This window comes from Mus caroli, chromosome 2 (genome assembly GCF_900094665.2).
Source record: "Mus caroli chromosome 2, CAROLI_EIJ_v1.1, whole genome shotgun sequence".
NCBI classification, from domain to species: domain Eukaryota; kingdom Metazoa; phylum Chordata; class Mammalia; order Rodentia; family Muridae; genus Mus; species Mus caroli.
In genome coordinates, this window is record NC_034571.1 from 162,390,596 (window position 1) to 162,403,654 (window position 13,059).

The window sequence follows — 13,059 nt, forward strand, 5'->3', positions numbered from 1 at the left end:
GAGCAGAAGCTGTGTTCCACTCACCAGAAGTCTTAAGATCCTGTGGCGGGTGTTGTGGGTAGCTGGCGAGTGTCAGCCGACCCTGCACCCTAGCTCTCTTTCTTTCTTTCTTTCTTTCTTTCTTTCTTTCTTTCTTTCTTTCTTTCTTTCTTTTTCTTTAAACATGGACTCTCAGAATTGAATTCAGGTCCTTGTGCTTGTAAGGCAAGCATCTTACCAACTGATCTAACTCCCAAGCCTCTTGACCTCAGATCTTGACAGACATCTTTTAGGAGATATTCCTAACTGTAACTCTCCACCAGTGCTATACATGATAATATCAAGGAGCTTTGAAAGCACTTCCCCCCACTCTCATCCCCACGTAGCTTCCAGTTAAAATTGTCCTGAGGAGAAAGTCAGATACTGAGATTTTAGGGGTTTCCCGGAGGTTCAACACATAGGAAAGGTCTTGGACTGCTGGAAAACACCTAGGGTTGTCACCTTCAATGGACATTTGGACTTGGCAGTTCTTGTGTGTGTGTGTGTGTGTGTGTGTGTGTGTGTGAGAGAGAGAGAGAGAGAGAGAGAGAGAGAGAGCATGCACGTGCACATATGCATGTGTGTGAATATGTGTGCGTGTCCTGTTCTCTGTAGGACAGTCAGTGACGATTGTGGCCTCCATATTCAGGACATCATCAACAGTCTGTTCCTGGTTTAATTATCAAGGGCCTCTGCAGACACTGTCCAGTGATCCCTAGAGAGAACACCCAGAAACAAGAGCTTGCGTTTGGAAACCAGCCTTGAAGCGGCTACTGAACTGGTTCTGCTGTAGGCACCTGTGGGGGTCGTTGAAGACCCAGGCTCCATAAACCGCCATCATTTCAAATTGTTCCACTCTTACCTGGGGACTCTGAGTCCGCATTTGGTAGAGGCCGACTCATAGTGCCCAGGTGTGTGCATGTGGAGGTCAGAGGTCTACACGGGGATCCTCATGTCTCTGTGCTGCCAGACCCAACTTCTTCCATGGGAGCTGGGGATCAGAACTCAGGTTCTCAGACTTAATGCTGTAAGCACTTTATCCATGAGCCTGCTCCCCCATCACACAGAACCTGTATTTTATCCAGCTCCTTGGTGGACTCTAGGACTTCAGCTACCCCCAACTGACAGTCACAGTGGCAGCCCTCACGCCCCATCTCTCTTTAGTGAGCCCTGGGTAGGCAGAATAGAGCCTTTTGGACTCCACTTTCTGGTACCCAGTGTGCCAGGGTCTGACTGTGTCACCTTGTAAGTGTCTGCTCCTGGGTCATGCTCCTGCTCTCCAGGCTTTAGTGGGACGCTCATCTGGTTTCCCATTGTTCCTTCAACACAGAAAGGGGAGAAAAAAATTAAAATACAAACCTAAGTCTTGGCACCTGCATGTGAAGCCTAGATATAGACAAACTCCCACCCTGGGTGGCACCTGGCCTCTGACCCCTGGCACCTGACTTCAGCCTTCTTCTTCTCCACTATGAAATTCTTGGGAGAAAAATCTCAATGTCTTAGATACCATTTTTAGAAATATAGTTTTGAAAAGGTTTATTAATTTTTATTTTCTCTGTATGGGTGTTTTGCCTGCATGGCATCTGTGTGTCACATGCATGCAGTGTCCCCAGGGACCAGAAGAGGGCGTCAGATCCCCTGGAACTGGAGTTAACAGAGTTGGGAGCCATCATGTGGGTGCTGGGAACCGAACCCAGGTCCTTTGGGAGAGTCCAAGAGAGGAACGTGGTGTCTCTAGATCATCTCCACTGTTGACAGGATGGGTCACAACTGAGACAAGCACAGTCATGGTAAATTGACAATAGGAGCAGCCTTTGCTGAGGGCTTTCTCTGTGTGGAGACACTGTCCTAGGACTTTCGTTCCAAGTCACATCAACTCTTTGTAATAAATCAGCAGGACTATGAAAATATGGTCCGAATTTGCAGATGAGAAAACTGAGGCATGTGGGCTGAATATCTTGAATAAGTCCATACATAAACAGGCGCGCGTGTGTGTATCAATACATTTATACACATCATACACACAATGTCTCTATCCAAATTCAACTTTTTACAGGTTTAAACATTGCTATTTAACAATTTAACAGTGGGGTCTGCTAATTTATAAGCTCACATTGTTCAGTCCAAGTTATATCTTGTTTAGGGGCTGTGCTGGGTGTGTGTACGTGAATGTATGTGTACCTGTTTGCGTTTGTGCACATGCATGTGTGTGGGCATGTGTGTAGGTTAGAGGGTCACATCTGAGGGTCTTTCTCAATTGCCTTTGCCTTGGTTTCTGAGAGAGAGTCTCCCACTGGACTTGGAGGTCCCCAGTTCAGCTGGGCTGGCTGGCTGACAAGCCCCAGCCATCGTCCTGATAGGCATACGCCCCCAGACTGGCTTTTTACCTGGGTACGGGGACTCTGGTCTCAAATCCTCACACTCGTGTGCACGCACACACTCGTGTGCACGCACTTTGCTTCCTGAACCATCTCCCTGGGCCCTTAAGTGGTGACTACTTCTAGTACACGTTTAAGGTTCTGAAATACCTCGGACTGTAAGATGTGTGACAACTATAGTCAGCTGACAAGCCTTTGCTCCTCACAGGGCTGAGGTTCCCAGACCCTTTCACCACAGTCTACATAGTCTTTCCGCAACTTCAGGGCCAGGCAGAGTAAACGTGGGAAATGCAGGACCCATGTTTTGTTGAGATCACTTGGAACCAGATAACACTGCTTTCTTTGGCAATCAGAATGTCCCTCAAAAGCTGTCCACCAGCTGTTTTAAACACGTTTAAATCAAACCAAAGGACAATGTTTACTGCCCCCTACTGGCAGATATAAGCAATACAGAAACGGCTTGGTTCACATGACCTCCACGGGGGGTGGGGGGGGGGGGGGGGGGGGGGGGATGGAAGGGAGCAAGCATTTTGATGGTTGGAAATGAACATCTAACAGCTGGCAGAGGGTGGCAAGGCCCTGGGGCCCAACAGTGCTGTGAATAATAAAGCAAGCGATACAGCCCTGGGGGATTCACACAAGTTGATGCAGCAAGCTCTAGGCCACTGGCTCTCAACCTGTAGGTGGAGACCCCCCAAACCATTGGCTAACACAGATACATGACGGTTCATAACAGTAGCAAAATTAAAGATATGAAGTAGCAACTTTTGTGGTTGGGTGACCTCACCATGAGGAACTGTATCAAGAGGTTGCAGAATTAGGTAGGTTGAGAACTGCTGCTCTGCTGCTCCAGGTGAGCATGGGATTGCAAAGTGTGCTCTAGGCAGCTCCTGATCACCACACACTGAAAAACAGGACTGTGGACCAGTTTTTAAGCCTCTCTGAGCCTCCTCATCTATATGATGAGGATAATGACAAGTTTTTAATTTACATATGTCTCATGGTTCAGGCTACATTCATGAATACCTTTTTTAAAAAAAATTAGTAACTTTTAGATGTCAGTAAGTATTTTGTATGGATGTGCATCATGCGTGTGTCTGGCACCCAGGAGATCAGAAGAGGGTATGGACTCCCCTGAAACCAAAGTTATAGACAGTTGTAAGCTGCCCTGTGGGAACTGGGAGCCAAACCCAGGTCCTCTAAAAGAGCCACGGGGCTCTTAACCACTGAGGCATCTCTCCAGCCCTGAACACTTTCAAAATGCTTGTCTGTGTTTCTTCTTTTGAGAACTTTCTACTTGTCTCAGTTGCTCATTTATGGCTTGTCAGTCTTTTTATGTGTAAGATTTCCTCTTTGGTGTTTTATTTGTGCAATTTAAAAATATATATTCTAGACATCAATTTTCTGTTCAGGTACCGCTGGCAGAGGCTTTTCTCCCGTTCCCTACAGGTTCCCTATGTGCTCTGACGACAGTTTCCTTTGCTATGCAGTGACTTTTAAATGTCATGTCGTCTTAGATTAGTTAATTCTTGGGGCTGTTTCCTATGCTGTCAGAGCCCAGTTCAGAAAGTTCTTGCTTATAGCATAGAAGCAGAAAGGGAGCTACTGGGAGTGGGAGACTATGAACATGTGGGAGAACATGGCTGTGAGCGAGGAGAGACGGCAGGAGAAATGACGTCAGACTGAAACCTAATACTTCCATGCTAATTTAAATTTAATTAATTAAATAGGACAACAGGCTCGTCCCAAGAGATTACGATGAGGATTAAGCTGGTTAATATATTCAAGGTGTTCTGCACGGGGCCTGGCACATAACAGTGCCACCTAAATTCTAGCCACAGGCAGGAACAGCTTTCTTACTGTCCTCGCTAATTCTGGTCAGTTTTCCTCGAAGGTGTTTTTGGTAGAGTCTGTATTTGGGTCCCAATCCTGGGAACTGTGAATAGTTCTGTCTTTAAGGCCCCTAGTTCCTGTCTCTGGTACGCTTGTTTTTGTGGCCTGAGCAGACTAAAGGGTTGGGAGATGGCTCAGTGGATAAATCATTTCCACACAAGCATGAGGCTGAGTCCAGGCTCCAGTGGTTCTATATGCAGCTGGCTGCCGTGGCGTGCACCTCTAATCCCAACACTGAGGAAGGAAGCATCAAAAATCTTGCTGGTTGTCCTGTCTAGCCTATGATGTAAGCTCCGGACCAGTGAGAGACTCTGTCCCCCAAAAATGCTCTTGCAGAGGACCTTGGTTCAGTTCCCAGCACCCACATGATGGCTCAGAACCATCTGTGACTCTAATCCTGGGGGACCCAACATCCTTTTCTAGCCTCTGCTATCATGAGTACTGTTTCCTTCTTGTCATAGTGCCTTGGGCTCAGCCACTCTGGGTTCTGATTCTTGTGGATGTGCCACTCTGCGGGTTGCTAAGGAACGCCTCCTGATTGACAGCCATAGCTGTACCCTTGCCCCTCATTTCAACTGTGGAATCCCCACTCCTGGGTTGGGGATAAATGTTGGGTTGGGGATAAATGCACCAAGCCCCGCCATAGCTAAATGACTTTTAGGTACAAGGGGGAGGGCCTGGAAGGGCGGAATGGTGACAGAATTAGTCACCCAGCAAACAAGAAACACCTTTGATCAATGCAGTGGAATGCAGGCAAGCCACAAGCCACCCGCCACTCTGCTGAGAGTGTGCCAACATGACCAGGCTGGCACCCTGGGCAGTGCCAGCCTTTCTCTGGGCCCCCAAGGCAAAGTCAGTATTGCAGGTGAATCATGAGGGGAGACCTACTGTGCTCAGGCCCACCATTCTGAGTGAGGGCCTGGCACAGGATTTGTGGCTACCACCAGGGCATTGGTCATACACAGTGGTATAGGTTGCTTCCTGTACTGGGGGCTCAGGACGGGAACCCACCCTCCCTGCACTCCTCACCCCACCCCTGCATGTGATGCCTGGAGTCCAGGGGAAGGGCTTCTGGCTGCAGGTTTAGGAATGGGCCCTGCTCCTGGAACACTCGCTTGCTTTTGCATACATAGTGACTGCTTCTGGAAGGTGGACAGCTTATTAGGTTTTTCCTTTGCGCTCTCTCTCTCTCTCTCTCTCTCTCTCTCTCTCTCTCTCTCTCTCCCTCCCTCCAGTACTGGGGATGGAACCCCGGGGTCTCAAGCATGCCAGGCAAGAGCACTACCACTGAGCTACGTCCTGGTCCCTAGCTTGTTTTTTAAGAGAAAGTCTCACTACATTGCCTAGGCTACCCTTGAGTTTATTCTGTAACCCAGCGAGACCTTGAACTTGCAGTCCCCCTGCCTCAGATGTTTCAGAGCAGCTGGAACTCCCAGATTTGACTACTCTTGTTCTGAGAACTGAACCAAACATCTTTAAATGAAGGCTAGGAGCCGTAAGTGGAGGCCTCCTGTGCGCTGGGCAGGGCCAGCACTGGTCCACCTGGGCACCCTTACATGCAGGTATCTGCAGGTATCCTTCTTGGAGCCTGGATGGCCACCCTTGAGTAATGATGGAAGTGTCCCCCTGCAGTACACTGAGGGCATCTGCACACCTCACCTAGCCCAGCCTGTCACCAGCTATCTGCTTCCTTTCCAAAAGCTCTCAGTCTCCGTTCAGTAGAAGAAGAAACTGAGGCTTGGCTCTGCGGTCCTTCCCCATAAGCATGTGATCTCTAAGAAGGACACACCTTGTCTGTCCTTCCTGTTGTCTGTCCTTCCTGCTTTCTTCCAGGTCTCACTGCCTGCTGTTGGTTTAATGGAGAAGAAGAAAGAATAGAGAGACATAGATGGGTTTGAACTTCAGTCTCTGAGGACTCAGTATGCCCTCAGCCACTTGACTGAACAGTACTAGGCTGAAGTATACAAGCCTCTGCCACTGACAGGCACTGCGCAGGGCACCAGCAGGAGCAGAGCCTGAGGGAGGGAGGTGGCCCTTCTCAGAGCTGTCTGTCCCTCTCCTCTGGATCTCTAGACACAAGGCAGCCAGAATGGGGCGTGGCATCCACACTGCTTCCTAGAACACACATCCTCTTTCTCAAAGTGAACACACACCCAGGACACATGGTTTCCTTCGTGGTGCACGCCTGTAATCCCTGCACTCAGCTAAGGTAAGGGAATGCTGAGCTTGGGACCGGCCTGGTTCTCACAGTGAGACTCTGTCAAGACACTAAAACCAAACAAAACCAGATACGTTCCTGAGGGTCTTAGAGTTCTTTGGGGAAAAAAAAGTAAATAAAAATGTCTGGGTCAGAGCTGGCTCTCTGCCGTTCTCTCTCAGGTTGGAGCCACTTCAGTGTGCACACCTTCTCGTGTCTTGTGTTGGGAAAGAGGTCACGTGGCCCAGGGCTGAGGGCAGCAGATCACAGCAGGGCTGGAACCAGGGTGAGGTGGCTTCAGGTGCGAGGAAAGGCAAGAATCCCGGGCATCAGGATGAAGCAGGGCTCTTTCTTTTTCTTTTCTGAGGAGGGCTCTCACGGTACTGTGCAGGTTGAAACATACCATGTAACAGCTTGGCTTCCAACTCACTGCAATCCTTCTGCCTCAGTGCAAGGTTATGGGTGTGAGCCTCCTTTTTGACTTTTTTTTTTTTTCTGTATTGTTGAGGGTGGAATGCAAGGCCCCATGTTTGCTAGGCTACCACTGAGCTAAACCCTTAATCCCCCAATCCCTTTAACACAGCTTTTGAAAATCAAGATTAATGCTGTCTCTGGTTTTATTTTTACTGAATTGAGATTTTGTTAATCAAAGATTGTCTTGCATTAATTTTCACCTTGTGAATTTTGTCTTAAGATGTACTTGTCTTTTTTTATACTTTTATATATTTTTTTGGTTTTTTTTACTTTTATATATTTTTAACTTTTAAAAATTTATTTGTTTTTATTTTATGTGTATGAGTATTTGCCCGTATGTATGTATGTATGTATGTATGTATGTATGTATGTATATGTATGCATGTACATGCAGTGCTCACAGAGGCCAGAAGAGGGCATCATATCACAGAGATGATTGTGAGCTGTCACATGGATGCTGTGAACAGAACTCAAGTCTTCTGCAAGAGCAACGTGGTCCCTGAAATGCTGAGCCACCTCTCCAGTCCTTGTTTGTTTGTTTGCAACAAAGTCTCACTATATCCCTCTGGTTGGTCTAGAACTTGCCAGATAGAATAGGCTGGCCTTAAACCAGGGACCCTCTTGCCTCTGCCTCCTGAGTGCCACCACCCCTAGCTTTAGCTGGTCTTGATGACTAAATCTTGTGGTGTCCCTTGTGAACACAGCTTCCCTCCTTTTGGCTGTCACTTGGATCCAACAGCACCCACCCTGCAGCTTCGGGACCAGTCCCCACCCCTCTCCCCAGCCTCGTTCTCTGCATCGGAATGTGGATGCCACCTGACACAGACTGAAGTTTCTTACATGTATGGGCTTTCATGTGCATTTACCATCTAAGCTGAGTTCAGACTTGGGGTGATCCCCATTGTACAGACAAGCAAGTAGAGGCCCATAAGGCTGAAGGAATCTGACCCCAGGGTACCGGACCAGCTTGTGACAGGGTGGAGACTATCCTCTGAGCATCCTGGCTCTTCCAGGCAGCAAAGTGGTTCAGAGGGTGATGGGAAAACCCAAGGCCTTGAATTTAGTACATGCCAGATAGAAAGAGTCAGACCCACAGTGGACACTTAAAGAGCCCCTCCACCTGTCTCCTCAGGTCCTTAGACAACACCTGTAGCCACAGATTTGAAGCCTGCTTGGCTGTGAGATTCTTGGCCTGACACTGGTCCTCAGCCTGCGATGACCCTCCACTGCTCCACAGAGACCAGAGTGCATTGTGCTGATCCAACCCAACAAGGTCCACACGGCCACTGATGCTTTTTACGAAGAGCAGTCTTTAAGTCCCATTTCACAGACAGTAAAACCAAGGCTCCACATGCCCAAGACCACACAGCAAGTGAGTAAGAGATGGGGTCAAATCCTACCCTCTATCTGACCCCACACGATGAGCAATAGACACTCCAGCGGAGCTTCAAGAGTCTGGAGGCGGTTACCTGGTAAGTCGGTGGGAGTATCTTGGGTCCCCCACAGTTTCCAACAGTTGGTTCTGCTCAGGGTCCTGCGTCTTCAGCGGTTGCTGCCCAGTCTCAGACTAGCTGCAGAGCCTGGCCCTGTGCCCTTTGCTTCCTTGTTAGGCCTGCTGGCTGAATACACAGACCAGGACAAACACACGCCGGGAGGAGTCCTCCCCGCCCCTGCCTGCCCTATGGAAACGCGTCTCTTCCTGTATTCAGGTGCCTCCAATCCCAGTAAAAAAAAGCAACACAACACCCAAGTGCTCTTACATTCATGCCTGCTGGGCACTTTGAACACTGTGCAGGTGGACCTGGGATGCAGTCCCTCTCTGTAACAACTGCAGGTCACGGTCAGAGCGAGGAGGACATGCCCTGTGAGGGTCTGCAGCTTGGTCTTGCCATGACCAGGTCACCTAGCTAGGAGACACCTCCCCCCACACAATGCCTAGTCTTGTAACAGCTCTAAACCCTGGAAAATGGTTAAACAAAGGGTAGCTTGTGGCTGTAGCAAAACCATGTGACATTGCTGAGTGTTCTTTTCCTCTGCTGGCCAGAAGTTCAGTTGACTTATCTGTTTGCTTGAGGCAGGGTCTCTTGTAGCTCAGGCTGGCCTTGATCTTACTATGCAGTTTAAGGGCGTCCTTTGATCTGCCTGCCTTCACCGCCTCAGTGCTGGGATTCCAGGCGTGTACAGCCATGTCCAGCTTGCATGATTCAAGAGATGGAATTCTGGGCTCTGTGCACACTGGGCAAGCTGCTCTACAGCTGAGCTACATCCTCAAGCCGCCACAGTAAAAGTATGCAACAAGTTAGTTACATTGTTTTACATGTGAGAGAGAAAAAAAATCAAGCCAAAGAACACACACACACACACACACACACACACACACACACACACACAAAGAGGATCAAAAAGGCAAGTGTGTAGCCAGACATGGGGGTGCACGCCTTTGATCTCAGCACTCAGGAGGCAGAGACAGGCAGATTCCTGAGTTTGAGGCCAGCCTGGTTTACAGAGCAAGTTTCAGGACAGTCAGGGCTACACAGAGAAACCCTGTCTTGAAAAAAAAAAAAAAAATCACAAAAGAAAGAAACAAACAAACAAAAGAAAGAAACAAAGAAAGAGGAAGAATAATCACAAAGAGTAAGTTTGGGTATTATTTATAGACTTGGTGAGCAGGAGCCTGCTGACAGCCAAGGCAAATGGGAAATGTGTTGAGGGCACCCCTGGGAAAACACTCAAGAGAAGTGTAAACCGGTAATTACTGGGGCTTCAGTCAATAACGCACCCATCCAGCTGCTCATCGTGACTGTTTGCTAAGCATCAGGCCTGGTGGGCGGGGCCTCTCCACCAACCTGGGCTCATCACTGGGTGGAGTCTTAACAACATTAACTGGACTCACAGCACACGAGCCTTCCTGACAAAGAATAGCAGCAGCAACCGAGAGACCAGAGACCGGAGAACGTGGAGTCAGTCAGAAAGTCGCAGAAGAATCAAACCAGCTGGAACTAAAACGAATCCCCAGGCAAGAGCGCTCAGCTCTGGCCTCTGCCCGGAAAGTGTGCATGCCCGGAACCCAATTGCGAGTGGACCAATTGCAGAGCGGCCACCACTGTGCACTGTGTAAAGCAAGCTTCCACCCTTGGTCTTGGCTCAGACCTTGATTCTTACAAACCAGCTTGGTGACTGAGTGTGTCATTAACTCCTCAAGTGTCTCTCAGCCTCCTGGCTGGGAGCCCCCTGTGTTCATTTTGTATCGTATCCCCGTATCCCCGATTCCCTGAGGCAGTTGGCAGACAAGTTTCCAAGAGCAAGGTTCCATAGCTAAGAACTGACTGGCCCTGTTTGCCCTCAAATTATCATTCACAGCTATTTGCTGCCCTTCTCTTTGGACCTCACATAAGGTCACGCTGCAGAGGGATTTTGGCTGAGGACACTCACTGAGGTGAGGCTCTCGGGAAGTGACAGAAGGTCGTAGACTCTAATTCAGTCACCACTGGGTCAAAAGCCACACTGTGTGTAGCCCCTGTGCTACCAGCCTCCCATCACTACCACGAAATGCCTGAGTCGGGACTGCTTATAGAGAGAAAAGGAATGCTTTGGATCCTGACTTGGTGGTTCCAGTCCATGATCAAATGGGCTCAGAGTCTGAGCCACACGTCACAGTGGGGAAGAGTGGCAGAGAAACCACGCTCACCCTCTGTGGGCAGGAAGTGAAGAGCAAGAGGAAGAGACAACGGATCCCATAAAACCCCTTGCAGATAGGTTCCTAAAAATTGAAGGACCAGTAAGGCCCCACCTCCTCAAGGCCAGAGCACCTCCAATAACACCAGACTGGGGAACAAGTCTGTGTTCCCCAGAAAGTTGTGGCTTTCTAAGGGACCCTTATCCAAACTCCACAGTGGCTGGCTATGGAGTTTGCACAGAGAAAACAGTGCAGGCTTGCTTCAAAAGCAGGGAGAAGGACTGGGGAAGGAATGAAATCAGGATTTTCCCCTTACTCCTACCTTCTCCCAATTCACCTTTCATGGATTATACTGTAAGTTAAAACAGAATTACAAAACTAAGTCATTAGTGTGGATTTTGATGACGAAGACAGAACAGAAAAGGCAAAGAACCTTTGGGTCCCTTCCTACTCTCTGAGCTATTACCATCATCAATGGCTCCACAGGCTGACAGGTCCGCCAAGAAGATGAATTAGGCTTCAGGATATATATGTATATGTGTGTGTGTGTATTCTTGTGCATGTATGTTTGTGTATATGCAGATACACAGGCACATGTGTGTGTATTTATGTAAAGATCAGAGGTCAGCCTTAGCTCCTGTTCTTCAAAAGCTGTTCGTTCATCTTCTTTCAAGAGAGAGTCTTTCATTGATCATGAAATTCCCTGATTAGGGTTGGCCGGGTGGCCCAAGAGACCCATGGACCCTTCTGCCTCCCTCTGTCTCCTCCTGTCTCTGCTTCCACAGCACTGGGGTTACAAGCATGCAGCACTGTGCTTGGCTTTTTCACCTTGGCTCTGGGGATTGAGTTCACTTTGCTGACTGAATCATCTCTCCAGCTGATACTTGAGGCTCCCACTTCTGTGCTCGGCACCACACTGACTCGCACAGCAAACTGACTGAAACCCAGAGCGTACACACTTGGCTGTAGATGCACCATGAATCTTTGACTTCCAGGCTTGCTCAACACCTCCGCACGGATGGTGGGACCCTGAGGGGTGGGTGTGAAAAGCTAGTGAGCACAGCTGTTGTGCATACACACCACACACACCCTTCATGCACTCTCAGCTTGACTTACACAACCCCAGCCCATAGATTACACTGTTAAGAATATCAAGTGATGGGGTAGAGAGAAGGCTCAGGGGTTAAGAGCACTGACTGCTCTTCCAGAGGTCCTGAGTTCAATTCCCAGCAATCACATGGTGGCTCACAACCATCTGTCATGAGATCCAATGCCCTCTTCTGGTGTGTCTGAAGACAGCAACAGTGTACTCAAATATACATTCATATACATTATGTACACATACATATGCAAGAAGAAGAAGAAAGAAGGGAGGAGGAGGAGGAGGAGAAGAGGAGGAAGAATTTCAAGATGGTGACCGTAGAACACTAAGCAGCCCTGGTAGAAATAACAGTGCGCATCCAGTGCAAAGACTTCCTGGTGTAGGCTTTACCTCCCAATGAAACCATGCCATGCTGGACACTGAGCACAACCACCCTGCTTACAGACTTGTGCCCAGGACACACCCCTGACATGATTCACCTCCTAATCTTCTCGCCCTAGGATCTCCACCCCTCTTCAAATATTGACTGACCCATACAAGTGTCAACTATCATCTCCAGAATCTGGATAGAGCCAGTTACAGAACAATTTCTAGAAATCCGAAGTATCCTAGTACCATCTCCAAGCCTTCCCTTGTCTTCCATACAGACGCTTTGCCTCTGCTCACAGAGCCAATGTCAGCTGTGCGTGCATATGTGTGTGTGTGTGTACGTGTGTGTGCATGTTTGTGTGTGTGTGTATGCATGTTTGTGCATGTTTGTATGCATGTTTGTGCATGTTTGTGTATGTGTATGCATGTGTGTGTATGTGTGTGTGTGTGTGTGCATGTTTGTGTGTGTGTGTGTGTGAGTGTGCATGTATAGGCCAGAAGACAACCTTGATACAGCTCCTCAGGTATCACTCACTGGTTTTGTTGTTGGTTGTTTGTGTGTTTTGGAGGAAGTGTCTCTCACTTGCCTGAGCTTACCAAGTAGGCTAGGCCAGCTGCCAGCAAGCCCCAGGTACCCACTAATCAGAATATAAATGTTGGTTTTGCAATGCAATACCCCAGGTTTTGTTGTTGTTGTTGTTGTTATTTTGCTTTTTTTGTTTGTATATTTGTTACATGATTTCTGGGGATCGAACTCAGGCCCATGCGCTTGTGAAGCACATGTTTTACCGACTGAGCCCCTCTGCTGTACTTAAGGAGCTGAGCTGGACTGGGCGTGAACCCTTACAGTGCAGTCATGCGAACTGAGCCTGCTGCAGAGGGCAGTCAACCTCCTCCTGCCTGAGTGAGTTGGCCAGTCTGCTCTGTCTGAGAGAGCAAGCCTGGCATCACC

At 48.6% G+C, this 13,059-nt stretch overlaps 1 protein-coding gene across 1 annotated transcript in view; it reads right to left on the reverse strand.

Annotated features, from left to right (window-relative positions):
* The window catches only part of Bcas1 (breast carcinoma amplified sequence 1), a 72,794-nt gene extending 71,462 nt beyond the window's left edge, over window positions 1–1,332 (reverse strand). The window contains exon 1 of the mRNA XM_029468981.1: window positions 1,261–1,332. Within this exon, the coding sequence (XP_029324841.1) occupies window positions 1,261–1,332 (72 nt within the window). The remainder of the gene's footprint in view (window positions 1–1,260) is intronic.
* Window positions 1,333–13,059: the final 11,727 nt, after the last annotated feature.